This window comes from Neofelis nebulosa, chromosome 8 (genome assembly GCF_028018385.1).
Source record: "Neofelis nebulosa isolate mNeoNeb1 chromosome 8, mNeoNeb1.pri, whole genome shotgun sequence".
NCBI classification, from domain to species: domain Eukaryota; kingdom Metazoa; phylum Chordata; class Mammalia; order Carnivora; family Felidae; genus Neofelis; species Neofelis nebulosa.
This window is the reverse complement of record NC_080789.1, coordinates 129,254,491-129,269,186: the sequence shown is the minus strand read 5'-3', so window position 1 is coordinate 129,269,186 and position 14,696 is coordinate 129,254,491. Positions and strand designations below refer to the sequence as shown.

The window sequence follows — 14,696 nt, the reverse complement described above, 5'->3', positions numbered from 1 at the left end:
TCCAAGAGGTGAGGGGGCTGCACCGGTCTGTAAGCAGGGGTCTGACCTTTTGTGGCACCGTCTGTGTGTGTTGAGTGGAGGTGGGGGCGCTGCACGACCGGCATCTGGGTGAAGGCTGACCCTAATTAGAATTCAGGATGGAGAGGCCAGGATGAACCCAGCCAGGCCCTGAATGCCTGCTGCAGAGCCAGGGCCCCATCCTGGTGGTAATAAAGAGCTTCCTAAGTGCAGGGAGCAGGAGGCGCCATTGTCTAAAATGTGGCTGGAAGGGTGTCTCTGGCAGGAGTGTGGGGGGAAGGAGGCCATGGGAAGCAGGCTAGCATTTCAGGTGTCAGTGTGACCAGGGCCCGGGAGCAAGACCTTGGAGGTGTAAGAGAGTCGATGCAGGGGAACTTTGAGACTGTAAGGGCGTGAGGATGGGTCCTGAGAGGGATATGACAGCAGAGATGATATGGAAAAGGTGGTAGGAAATAGGATAGCAGAGTTGATGATACTGGACTGGTGTCATCTCACTTTTCTCCTGCCCAGCCTCTTCATTAGAGGCACCCATTTAAGAAAAACAAATTGTTTTAATGACTTTATTAAAATATTCAAATACCATAAAAGTGTATAGTTCTGTGGACTTTTGTATATTCACAGACTTATGAAACTATTACCAACCAGTATCTGTTTCTGGTTCTGCTTCTAGAACATTTTCGTTCCCAAAAGAAATTCTATACCCATTAGCAGTCACTTCCTGTTCCCACCACTCTCAACCTCTGGCAACCACCTATGTACTTTCTTTATGTTTTTGTCTACACTGGACATTTCACATAAAGGAAATCATATGGTATATGACCTTCCATGTTTGGTTTCCATCACTTAGCATGTTTTTAAGGATCGTTTATGTTGCAGTACATACCAATATTTTATTTCTTTATGTGATTCAGAGGCAGCCTTTTTTAACTTACTGTTTTTGGTTCCTTAGAGTTGTCTCCGTATTTCTAAATGAGAGATTTTCACCCTGATTCATGAAATTTACATGTACTCTGTTGACTCCCTACAATGAAAGATGAAGAACAATAGTTTCTTTACCATATTTAGGTTTTTCTTTTCTAAGTTAAAATAATGGATCAAGCAAATGTAAGATACTGAGGTATAAAATTATTAATAACGTCTCTACGTGACTTTATGCCTCCCCCTGGAGTAAAAATATGTGATGAAATCTCCCACGGTTTCGAAGCCAACTGGTGAAGTGCATCGCAAGTATGCCGTCCCCACATAGCAGCACGGCTGTCCCGGGGAGGCACAGGGCCTGAACCCCGTGGAGCAGAGTGGTGGTTGTCTGGCCTCAGAACTCCGTCAGCTGTGGTGTTGGCCGCGGTTATGTTATACAGTCATTTTCAGGTTCTGTAAAAGAATCAGCAGCGGGGCTAGGCTGAAAGATGGGCCCTGAATCAGTTGCTTGGGAACAAAAGTTAGTTGTAATAAAATGCTGTGAAGAAGCCTTAATAACCACTGGGCTGCACCCTGCTGTTAATTTATATGAGGGTTTCTGAGAATTATTAGGGTTAATACTGAGAAAATAAAATGGAGAATTAAAATAACAACAAGAACAGAATTCCAAATACATTTATATTTAGGTGTAATTTTCTCACCTTGGGTTTTTTTGTTCGTCCTTTTGAGATTTATTAGCCATCAGTAGAAGGAGAGCTCTCCCGTGTTTACTTGTGAGGTGTAGTTCTTGTCAGACTAAATAACCCCAACCTTCCCAAGGTAATGACATCAGTTGTGATTGCTTGCGCTGTTATTTACAGCTACAAAGAGTAGTGTGTGAAAAAGCATCCTAGGTCTTTGAAAGAAAGGCTTAAATTGCTGCTTAAATTTGATGTGGGGCTTGCACATGTTTCAATGGTATTTAACTTACCAGTGAACACAGTGTAGCAGGAGTCTAAGTAGTAGTACGTGTTAACTCCTCAAATCCCGGTAACAGCCCATGAAGTAAGTAGTGGTCTTTTCCGTACTTCACACATGAGGAAGCTGAAACAGATGTCTCATTCTTGCCCAGGGCTCCAGAGTAAGAATGTGTAGTGTTAGCTACGGACTGGGCGTTCAAACCCAGCTAGTTTGACTCCCGACGTCCATACTGTCACTGTCATACTCTAGTGAAGATTCATGTCTGTCTTGGTTTTGTTGGCTCTGGTCATCCATTGGCAACCTTTTTAAGTTTCGATGGTGTTCATGATATTTAGTGAACACAGGTTTAATGTACATAAAATTGTTTTAAATTCCCTTATCTTTTACAGAACCCAAAATATTGGTTTCAAGTGACTATGCCTTTACCCGGAGAGAGTCCAAAGAGAGCACATTGCCCTATCATTTTGCCTGGCATGTTACTAACAGTAATAATACCTACCAATGGTTCACTATTCAGACCTCTCAACAACCTAATAGGTAACTTGGAAACATAGTGAAAATTTCCAGAATTACAGTATTATTTTTAGGATTCTACTGGCTGTATTTGGTTAAATTTACTCCTCATCTGGCCCTTAGAGTTTAACTTCTTCACCCTCCCTGGGCTTTCCTGAAGATTCTAGATCTGTGTGCCCAGCACTATAACCAGTAGCCAGTAGCTATTTAAATTTTAATTAATTAGAGATAAATAACAGGGGGGAAAGGAAGAGCAGTAAAAATTCAGGTCCTCAGTAGCACTAGCCACAGTTCAAGTGTTCAATAGCCTGACATGGTTGGTGGCTCATAGAAAGTTCTATTAGCACTGCACTAGCTCTTTTAAGAGAGATTTCAAACTATAGCCCCAAATATAGAAAGGTATTAAATTGAACAGAAATCTCTTTGTGGGCAGAATGTTGTGTATTTTTTCTGTTTCTAGAATTTCTAACTTAGTACTGAGTTTGTCCAAGTTCTCAGTGTATGTTTGTTTATTACTGCTTATCTATTAGGAATGAAATAGAATTTATAATGTTTCATTAAACAAATTTTGCCTTTATCACAAAGATTTCAATGGTAAAGTATATTTCAGTATCTACAGGTAGCACAAAAAATAAAAATCAGTCATCTGCATGTAAGTTTAGTATGAAATTAGGGAGTGCATTTTTCATAAACATAGATTTTTAAAAAATTTTTCAAATGTTTTTATTTATTTTTGAGAGACAGAGACAGAGTACTAGTGAGGGGAGGGACAGAGAGTGAAGGAGACACAGAATCCAAAGCAGGCTCCAGGGTCTGAGCTGTCAGTACAGAGACCGATGCAGGGCTTGAACTCGTGGACCACAAGATCATGACCTGAGCTGAAGTCAGACGCTTAACCAATTGAGCCACCCAGGCGCCCCAAACATAGATCTTTCTTAAAATTATATGCTAGCATTCGAGCTTCTCAGAGCAAGAGAACTAAGTTTATGTACAGCATAGTCTCAGATTATAAAAAAAAATAATAATAATGAGAAATAATCTTTTAAACTTTTAACATACAAAAATAGCAAAAGCTTGTAAATGATGGTTTGGTTTGAATCTGGCTTTGTTGGGAATACCATACACTGAGTATTTATTTATTTTTAGGTTTTTTTTTTGAAAGCTTACAAGTAAGCCATGGGTAAGAATCTTCCAACTGAATTTGACATTGAATGCCTTCATACATTTGTAGATGAATAATTCAGATGTTTTCTCCCTGTGGAGTTCACTGCTAGGTGTTAAATATCTTGTTCTGTTCACAAACCTGTTCTTTTTTTTTTTTTTTTTTAAGTTTATTTATTTATTTTGAGCGAGGGAGAGAATGTATGGGTGCGAGGGGGTGGGGAGAGGCAGAGAGAGGGAGAGAGAGAATCCCAAGCAGGCTCTGCGCTGATGTAGAGCTCGAACCCACAAACCGTGAGATCATGACCTGAGCCGAAATCAAGAGTCAGAGGCTCAGCCGACTGAGCCACCCAAGTGCCCCTACAAACTTATTCTTAAAACATCACATTAGGCTTTGGCATTACCCTTCACAAGAAAACTTGTTTCATTGTATTAAGCCTTTCTCCTTGCTTTTTCCTCTGTGTGTGTGTGTGTGTATGTTTACAGAGCAAGATTTGAACTTCTCTGTTCTCCACTTTTTAATAAATGTATAGAAGCAATCAGAGAACTCTTAGAACAAAGTGGATTTACAGCAGATGATATCAATAAGGTAATACTTTTATATTTTTCTTATTTATTTTAGGAGTAGTTTCAGACTTGGGATTTAGGAAATGGCCCCTTGGTACTAAGATAATATTTTTGTTAATTTAAATATTTTCTGAGCTTGTGTTAATGAGCAAGGAAAATGGAATTTTTTATTATTGGCTCCAGTGGTAAATATTTACCAGTTTCCTAGCAAAAAAAGAATAGTTCCTTTCCAATATGTATATATTTTTTTTCAATGTTTATTTATTTTTGAGAGTGGCGTTGGGGCAGATAGTGAGGGACACGGAGGATCCGAAGCAGGCTCAATGCTGAGAGCAGAGAGCCGGATGTGGGCTTGACCCTATGAACTGTGAGATCATGACCCAAGCTGAAGTCAGATACTTAACTGACCGAGTCACCAGGCACCCCTGCAGAATATTTTTTAATATGTAAGCAAAAGCTGACAGGTGTTTGCATGTTTTCTATGTGCCAAGCACTGTTTCTAAGTATTTTACATAGATTAAGTCATTGAATCCTCACCAACAACACTATGAGGCAGGTGCTTGTATTTATCCCCATTTTTTCAGTGAACGCACCGAGGTACAGAATGACGAGTAACTTCTGGGCAATCACGTAGTTAGCGGTTGAGCCAGGATTTTACACCACATAGTTCCCAAGTTTGCTGTTAACAGTACACCAGACCGCTTTTCTCTGCTCGCATAAGAAAGCATTTTGAGACTTTCAAAAGTGTTCAAATTGTTAATATTTCCTTTTCCCCCAAGATTGTTTCTACTCCTTTAAAAAAAATACTCATAAAAGAAAATGCAGGAAATACCAAAAGGCAACCACTGTTGTATTTTGGAACATTTCTAACTAATCCAATCTGTATGATTTTGAATTTTATTTTCTTTATATGATATTATAACCAATTCCTTTCCCCATATTACTGTAGAATATTCATAACACAATTTTAAATAGATTCTTAATATGCTAGGAAGGGAAAGGCACCATAGATTATTTCATTGATCTATTGTGGACACTAGGTTGGGTCTCCCCCTCATCACCCAAAAGTGATGCCCACCTTTGAACATCGGCTTTTACCATATTTGGGGTGGATTCCCAATGTAAAATTATTGGGTGGAAGAGTATAAATAGTGTAAGACTACCTTTACCTTCCGTTACTTTCTAACAGAGTTGCCTCATATGTAACTAACTTGGATTTAAATTTAAAAAGAAAAAGTTGCATTAACTAATACTCATTATCAGCAGTACCTAAAGACAGGCATTTTCCCTCCCTGACTCTGAGTCTTATCATTTAAAGAAAGAATTGTTGAAGAAAGATAGTCTGAATATTTTATTGATACCAGAGGATTTTCTCTTAAATGTTTAATTTTGTGTTTCCTTCTGCCTAAATACTTCATTTTCTTTGCATATTTATTTAAATCTTTGCAGTTTTTAAAAAATGTATTTATACAAATGCTTTACATAATCAGAATATTAACTGTAATATACAGTATTATGTAGTAATATACTACAGTCTTCTTTAGGGTTGTTGTGAGGGTTAAGTGAAATATCGTGTGTACCATAGTAAGTGATCGGTTAACCTAAGTTCTCTCCCTTCATTAACTGGTCATAGAGCCCTGACATTTAGCTATCACGATATCACAAATGGTACAGTTCTCAATTGCCTGAATTCAGATCAAATACATTCCTTGGATAAAGAATGCTGTTAAAGATTCACTCACCAGATATTTCTAAAATATAAGTTTTCGAGAACAACTTCAAAATGGAGTTGTCTCTAGTTTGTTGACCTTACAGTAACAAACAACCCCCAGCTGCAGGTGGGCAGTTGAAGGTGACCGTAGGTCTGTTGCTACAGCTGTTTTCCAAAACGGGCTTCTCATTCCATGACTCCGGGCTGAAGGAGCGGCTGTCTGGGACGGGCATTTCTCATGGCAGAGGGGAAAGGAGAGAGCTTGCGAGAGCACGCACGGCTTTTAAAAAGCTTCTGCTGGGGCGCCTGGGTGGCGCAGTCGGTTAAGCGTCCGACTTCAGCCAGGTCACGATCTCGCGGTCTGTGAGTTCGAGCCCCGCGTCAGGCTCTGGGCTGATGGCTCGGAGCCTGGAGCCTGTTTCCAATTCTGTGTGTCTCCCTCTCTCTCTGCCCCTTCCCCGTTCATGCTCTGTCTCTCTCTGTCCCAAAAATAAATAAAAAAAAAATAAAAAGTTAAAAAAAAAAAATAAAAAGCTTCTGCTTAGATACAGTGCACTTCAGTGGACTCCCATTCCGTTGGCCACAGCTAGACACATGGCCAGGCCTGACAGCGGGGCCGGGACACGTACCCCAGCTGCGGGGAGGGCTGCAGCGTCAGGGCAGTGGCAGTGGGTGTGGAGGGAAAATCCTCCTATGGAGAGGGAGGAGGGATTGACTGGACTTTTACATGCCTTAAAACAGTGAATGCTCACAGCAGCACCGTGAGGTAGGCATCATCGTCTCTGTGTTCAGACGAGGAAACCATGGTTTCCCAAGAGGTTAAGCACGTAAGTGGTGGAGCCACCGTGAAACCGGGGCTGGAGCTCAGGCAGTCTGCCTCTGTGACCTGAGCTCTTTCTTCCCTCCTCATTGCGCCCACCGCCTTTCTCATCCTCCCGTCTGCAGGTCTCTTCCCAGCAAAATTTGTTTCTGTCAGAGCACTCTTCTGATCTCTTGCTTGAGCAAGACGTGCCTGGTTTCTGGCCTGTCCTTTAGTGTGGACACTTCCCCTTACTGACCCTGTTTCGGTGTCCCCTCCTGCCCGGCCGGACCCATGCCTGGTCCAGGCCCCCCTTCTCTGAGTGTGGGAGGAGGTGCCGGTGGCCCCCTTCTGGCTTAGGGGAGGGGCTTGACTCACTGCGTGTGTGTCCTCCCTACGGGTCCTCCTGGTTTCACACCTGTGCTTCCCCCTCACTTTCCGTGGTGCTCGCTGTTCCCAAGTCCCGAGCCACTTAGGGATTCTGAGAGTCAAACCGTCTTGCTTTCTCTGGTTTTCTCAAACTTCATCTAGTCTAAGACAGTTACCTCTTTTTTCCAGCTTCCAGAACTTGTTGAAATCCCAAACTCAAGATCTCGCTCTCATTTATTTTGCCATTATACACTTATATCTTCGATTTCTTTGTGGTCGGTTTTGTGGGCTTATGGAAGAGTACTTTGATGTAGTTAATCCTTCCATTTTAACCAAGCTCCCACATTCTACAGCTGCAACTTTAATAGCTACATAGTATTTTTTGGTATTGACATACCTTAATATATAAAACCAATTGTTTATTTTGGATACGTAGGTTACTTTGGTTTTTTTTTTTTTTTTTCAACGTTTTTTATTTATTTTTGGACAGAGAGAGACAGAGCATGAACGGGGGAGGGGCAGAGAGAGAGGGAGACACAGAATCGGAAACAGGCTCCAGGCTCGGAGCCATCAGCCCAGAGCCTGACGCGGGGCTTGAACTCACGGACCGCGAGATCGTGACCTGGCTGAAGTCGGACGCTTAACCGACTGCGCCACCCAGGCGCCCCATACTTTGGTTTTATAAACAGCGCTCTTTGTGGCTCTGTGAGCATCCTTAACTCCTGCAGAATAAAATTTAGCAATAAATCCCAAATTTTAAAACTTTTAATATTCGTTACCAAATTGCTCACCAAAAAACGATTTACTTCCCGAGTAGGTATAAACATTCATTATTAATATTGCAATTTTTCAAAACTCCATTTATTCATACTTTCTTGAGAGAGCTTTAGAGTTATTTTTTAGCTTCTTATGTAAAATCCCACTGTGATTTTGTTAGTTTCATTAAGTCTTTAAAATAATTTGGGATGGTGGTGTAACTTCATGGTATTTTGTTTTCCTAACCATGAAGTTGATCTCTTCCTCTGTTCAGATCTTCTTAAATTGTACATTTCTCAATATTTACATTAAGTTATCACTATGTGTGCTGTGGAATTTATGGCTATTGTGTATGAGAGTTCTTCTATATTTTTATTTTCTAATTTGTTTTTGCTATAAACAGAATACTTAATTGGATTTTCCTTATTTATCTTATATTTTGCCATGTCATGAACTCTTGGTATTTCTGTTTTCACAGCGTCTTCTAAATTTCCTCGGCATACATTTAAATTCAATTTTCTAATTAATCTCCAACTAATTATTGAGCACACCTATTCTGGGCAAGCAGGTTTTAGGCTCTTAAGATACAGCAGTAAATGTAACAAAGTCTTTGCCGAAGTAGAACTTAACATGCTAGTAGGGATATTCTGGTAATACGTAAAGGAACATATAAAGAAAATAATGCCCAGGGGCGCCTGGGTGGCTCAGTCAGTTGAGTGTCTAACTTCAGTTTAGGTCATGATCTCACAGTTCATGGGTTTGAGCCCTGCGTCGGGCTTTGTGCTGACAGCTCAGAGCCTGGAGTCTGCTTCAGATTCTGTACCTCCCTCTCTCTCTGCCCCTGCTCCACTTGTGCTCTGTCTCTCAAATGTGAATAAAGGTTAAAAAAAAAAAAAAAGTTTTTTTTTTTTTTTTTTTTTTTAAAGAAAAGAGTGCCCAGTTGGGATAACTGCTGTGAAGAAAAATAAAGCAAGATAAAGGCATAGCTATTGGCAAAGGGTGATTTTTCAGATAAGAGCTCCATCTAAGGAGGTGACTTTTTAAAAAATTTTTAATGTTTATTTAGTTTTGAGAGAGAGAGAGAGCCAGCACGCACGAGCGAGCGGGAAAGGGGGAGAGAGGGAGGGAGACACAGAATCTGAAGCAGGCTCCAGGCTCTGAGCTGTCAGCACAGAGCCTGACACAGGGCTCGATCTCACAAGCCGTGAGATCATGACCTGAGCCAAAGTTGGACGTTTAACCGACTGAGCCACCCAGGACCCCCTAAAGAGGTGGCTTTTGATGAGAGACCTGAATGAAGTGGAGAAACCGGTTGTGTGCATATCTGCCAGTTTTACAAGCAGAGGGAACAGCAAGGCGAGAGCAAGCTTGTGTTTGAGGAGCAGCAGTGAGGGTAGCAGGTGGAACTGAGTGAACCAAGTGGTAAGGGAGATAGAGACCAGGATCACATCACAGTTTGGATGCCTCTGGCTTCAACGTAAAGAGTGCAGTGTGGCTGGACATACGAATCTGGAGTTTAAGAGAGAGTTCTGAGCTGGAGACATACTTATCAGTGTCCGTGTGCACTTAGAGCCATGACTGGATGAAATGACCTATGAGATAGAGCCCCAACAGAGAAGACACCTCAGGACAGGGTCCAGGGGCTCTGGAAAAGGGACCTAATGGTAGCGGCTTTAGGACTAGCCAGTGAGGAAGCATGAGACCCAAGAGACAAGTAAAACTGGGTAAGGGAGCAAAACATCAACTGTCCTGTGCTGCTGGAGGTCCAGCAGGTGAGGCCGGAGGATTGACCACTGACTGGGCTTGACAATGTGCAAGTGACTGGTACAGGTGGTTTTAGTGGAGTTATGGAGAGAAACACGTTACTGGAGTGAGTTTAATATAGAATAGAAGGCAAGATCACGGACAGTCAAGTACAGAGAACTCTCGAGAGGTTTTGCTATAAGGGCAGCAGGAAAATGGGTGGGGTAGGAAAATGGCTGGGGTAGGCTGAGAATTCTGGGAAAGGGCTGTACAGGAGTGGTAATACTTTTCTCTCACAAATATGTATCCCTCACTCTTTTTTATTAATTTGAGAGAGAGAATGAGAGTGTGTGCAAGCGGGGAAGGGGCAGATGGAGAGAGAGAGAGAGAGGGAATCTTAAGCAGGTTCCACACTCAGTGCAGAGCCCAATGTGGGGCTTGATCCCATGACCTTGGGATCATGACCTGAGCCAAAATCAAAGAGCACTCAACCAACCGGCTGAGCCACCCAAGTGCCCCCCTCACTTTTTTTTTTTTTTTTTTTTTAATTTGGTTGCCTTGGTCAGAACGTCCTTCTTTTGTTCTCTTTTTAGTAGGGATATTATTATTAGTCTTTTTAACAAAAAATGTGATTATTGATAATTGGGTTGAAATAGATTCTCTTTCTCATATTAAGTATTTTTCTTCCTATTTTTAAAAGGGTTTTAATAGGTGGTGAGTCCTTACAAATGTATTTTTGGATACCTGCAAAACAATCTTATGGCTTCTTTTACATTTGTCTTAAAGTTATATGATATATGGGGCGCCTGGGTGGCTCAGTCGGTTAAGTGGCCGACTTCGGCTCAGGTCATGATCTCGCGGTCCGTGAGTTCGAGCCCCGCGTCGGGCTCTGTGCTGACAGCTCAGAGCCTGGAGCCTGTTTCAGATTCTGTGTCTCCCTCTCTCTGACCCTCCCCTGTTCATGCTCTGTCTCTCCCTCTCTCTCAAAAATAAATAAAACGTTTAAAAAAAAAAAAGTTATATGATATATTACTGATAATTTTCTAATGTGGATCTGTCATTGTATTCCTGGGACAGGCCTGATTATGAAGAATTCTTCTTTTAATATATTACTTACTTTCCTGTGATAATGTATTTATTATTTTCACTTTATGTGAAGTTAGCAGGCGCTTGGGTGGCTCAAGTCGGTTGAGCGTCCGACTTCGGCTCAGGTCATGATCTCACACTTTGTGGGTTCGAGCCCTGCATAGGGAGCCTGCTTAAGATTCTCTCCCTCTTCCTCTGCTGCTCCCTGTTCATGCTCTGTCTCTCTCTCTCTCTCTCTCAAAAACGAAAAAATAAAATAAAAATAAATAATACTCCCAAGAGACGCTCAATACGGGTGTATAGGAATGTGACTTTAGGTTGCCACTTTAATATCTGTAAGTTTAATCCTTTTGGCTCAAGTGCTTGCTTAGAATGACAAAATACCACAATACATCTGATTCATTTACTCAACATAATACCTTCTAAGCCAAAACTTCCAGCACTTTAGCTCCCTTTTATGCCAAAGTAATATAATCCTACAGTGTTCTTCAGGAAAGAGGCTAATATTACTTTCCTTTAATTCATAGCTTGAGGCACTGTGTGGGAGAGGTTACACGCTCAAGCAGTTGTAGGGGCCAGGAGTGAAAGTGAGTCACGTTGTCAGGTATAGGAAAAGACAGCTGCCAGAAATTATCAATCTGAACTCAGTATAAAAATACAAGGTTACATTTTAAATTCCAGCTTGAAAAACATAGCAAATTGACAAATAGAAATATTTAATAATTAATGCTTCTTCTTTCACAACAAATTTCTCCAGATTTGGAACCTGAAACCCCTTTTCTTCTGTTCCACAATGTCAGTGTCGGATCTTACATTTTGAGTTAATGTTTGATATGGAACTCAACGTTAGATCCTTTAACCAGAAGTAATATTTCAATTTTTTTCATTTTCATCATGAAAAATATCTACTCACAAAATAGGTTTCTCTAAACAAGGATAGAACCTGTGTACAGTGGTTTTTAAATATATAATTAGCATAACTATTCCAAAGATATATGTAGAATTCTAAAATCAATCTTTGAGGCATCTGGATGGCTCAGTCAGTTAAGCATCTGACTCTTTTTTTAAAGAGAGAGAGAGAAAGAGAATCCGAAGCAGGCCCTGCACTGTTAATGCAGAGCCCAGCGTGGGGCTCAAACTCAGGAACCATGAAATCATGATCTGAGCCAAAACCAAGAGTTGGACGCTTAACCAACTGAGCCATCCAGGCGCCCCAAGTATCTGACTCTTGATCTCAGCTCAGATCTTGATCTCAGGGTCATGAGCTCAAGCCCCACCTTGGGCTCTGTGCTGGGCATGAAGCCTACTGAATAAATGAATGAATCATTGAATCAATCTTTAACCACATAATGTGGGGAATATGATTTTACGTTGTCATTTTCATATCTGTAAATTAAGTTCAACACAAGAAAGTGTGTCAGGTCCCTTGCAAAGTGAGTAGTCCAAAGTATTCATTTCTCTAGGAGCCAGCAAATTGAATCTTTTATAGGGAACAGGAGTATTGGTAGTGTTTATGTAGAATATGTCAGTTAGAATGACCTTTGATCTATCATACCTGATGCACCAGTGCTGAGATTTCTCTCACAGATGGTATGAAAAAAGTCCATTCTTTCTACACATAAACTATATGAATATCTTTTAAGTTCTATATATACCACAGTTAAGCTGCCTGACGGCCACATAGAATAGCAGGTTGACTGTACCATACCATTCTTCAAAAGGAAATACGTTCCCCACCATTTTTCTTGAAACCTGTAATCCTCATGGTCTTTCTTTCATCTTTCTACTAGATTGAAAAATGGGTTTAATTTTTATTTATTTTTGAGAGAGAGACACACAGATCACGAGCAGGGGAGGGGCAGAGAGAGGGAGACAGGGAATCTGAAGCAGGCTCCAGGTTCCAAGCCTGTCAGCACTGAGCCCTATGTGGGGCTCGAGCTCACAAACTGCGAGATCATGACCTGAGCCTAACCCGGACGCGTAACTGATTGAGCCACCCAGATGCTTCAATTTTTAATTTACATGTTTTATAGACCTATTTCATGATGATTTATTTCTTAAGTTTTTAACATATGACTTTGTATAATCTTTTTTTTTTAATTTTTTTTTAACGTTTATTTATTATTGAGAGACAGAGAGACACAGAGCATGAGCAGGGGAGGGGCAGAGAGAGGGGAGACACAGAATCGGAAGCAGGCTCCAGGCTCTGAGCTGTCAGCACAGAGCCCGACGCGGGGCTCGAACCCACGAACTGCGAGATCATGACCTGAGCCGAAGTTGATCGCCCAACCAACTGAGCCACCCAGGTGTCCCTGACTTTGTATAATCTTATAATTTTTTATTTTTATGTATCTTTTGATACTAAAATTTATTTTTTTAATGTTTATTTATTTTTGACAGAGACATTGAGCAGGGGAGAAGCAGAAAGAGAGAGAGACAGACAGTCAGAATCCCAAGCAGGCTCTGAGTTGTCAGTGCAGAGCCTGATGTGGGGCTTGAATTCACAAATCATGAGATCATGACCTGAGTCAAAACCAAGAGTGGGACGCTTAACCAACTGAACCACCCAGGCGCCCCTTGATACTAAAATTTAAGAGTATACAGAAGTTTTTGAAATTAAAACCAGCCAGTTTCTCTATTTTTTATTTTTTGCTTTTTGAGTTTTTCTGTTTTTCCTTTACTAGATTTGACAGATAATTTGGTGTGTGGGTGTGTGTGTGTGTGTGTGTGTGTTTTGCTCAAACTTCTGTTACTACTATCCCCAGAAAAACTTCTTTAGATTTTTTCAGGTCATGTTTTTCTCTTCTTTCATTGGTTTATTTCTGATTTTTTCCTTATTTCTTCCAGTCCTTTTAGGACACTTGTATTATTTTCCTAAATTCCTGTACTGAATGCTAATTTATTTTTTTCATTTATTCTTTTCCCTAATAAAAAAGTTAACTACAGTTTTACTACTTAATAGCTTTCGTTTTATTCCACAGGCTTTGACAGATTTTGTTGTTTTCATATTTTCAGAATAATCTGTAATATTTTTTATTTTCTTCTTTGTTGTTTAAATTCATGTTTTTAATACCCAAGTAGTTAAGGTAGTTTGATTTTCCTTAACAGCAGTTTTATGAAATTACTGTGAAAGTTATATTTGAAAACCTTTTGGTAAGAGAAGTTATTTATGTTCCGAATGTATGTATTTTGTACTAAAATTTAAGTCACAAAAGAAATCTACAGACTAGGTATTTAAAGAATTTATTTAAATTAAAACTTGCTGGTTACCATCAGCATTAATAGTAACACATTGTTAGTATTTGTTACTTTTTTGTTTTTATTATTTTTTAAATTAATTAACATCCAAGTTAGTTAACATATAGCATAATAATGATTTCAGGAATAGAATTTAGTGATCTATCACTTATATATAACACCCTCCTTAATGCCCCTTTCCCATTTAGCCCATCGCCCCCCCCCCCACCCAAAACCCCTCCAGGCACCCTCATTTTTTTCTCTGTATTTAAGAGTCTCTTATGGGTTTGTCTCCCTCCCTGTTTTTATATTGTTTTTGTTTCCCTTCCCTTATGTTCATCTGTTTTGTATCTTAAATTCCACATATGAGTGAAGTCATATATTTGTCTTTCTTTGACTAATTTTCCTTAGCATAATACACTCTAGTTCCCTCCATGTTGTTGCAAATGGCAAGATTCTATTCTTTTCGATCACAGAGTAATACTCCATTGTATATATATACCACATCTTCTTTATTCATTCATTGGTCAGTGGACATTTGGGCTCTTTCCATACTCTGGCTGTTGTTGATAGTGGTGCTATAAACATTGGAGTACATGTGCCCCTTCGAAACAGCCTTCCTGTATCCTTTGGATAAATAAATACCTAGTAGTGTAATTGCTGGGTCATAGGGTAATGTTTTTTACTTTTTTAAATGAAAATTCCAAAAGCCAAGATTTTCTAGTTTGATTTTTTTTTTTTTTTTTTTTTTTTGCATAGCATCACTTAATTGCTTATTAATAAGGCTTTTTGAAATTGGCTATGAGAAATTTGAAAGGGCATATTTTACATTTTTATTCTCATAGTGTTTATCTGGGA

General features: G+C 40.1%; 1 protein-coding gene across 2 annotated transcripts in view; it reads left to right on the top strand.

Moving 5' to 3' along the window:
* HSPA14 (heat shock protein family A (Hsp70) member 14) overlaps positions 1-14,696 on the top strand; it is a 42,658-nt gene that overhangs the window by 16,732 nt on the left and 11,230 nt on the right. For both annotated transcript variants that reach the window (XM_058681848.1, XM_058681847.1), the window contains one exon: positions 4,057-4,159. In XM_058681848.1, coding sequence (XP_058537831.1) covers positions 4,057-4,159 — 103 coding nt within the window. The remainder of the gene's footprint in view (positions 1-4,056; positions 4,160-14,696) is intronic.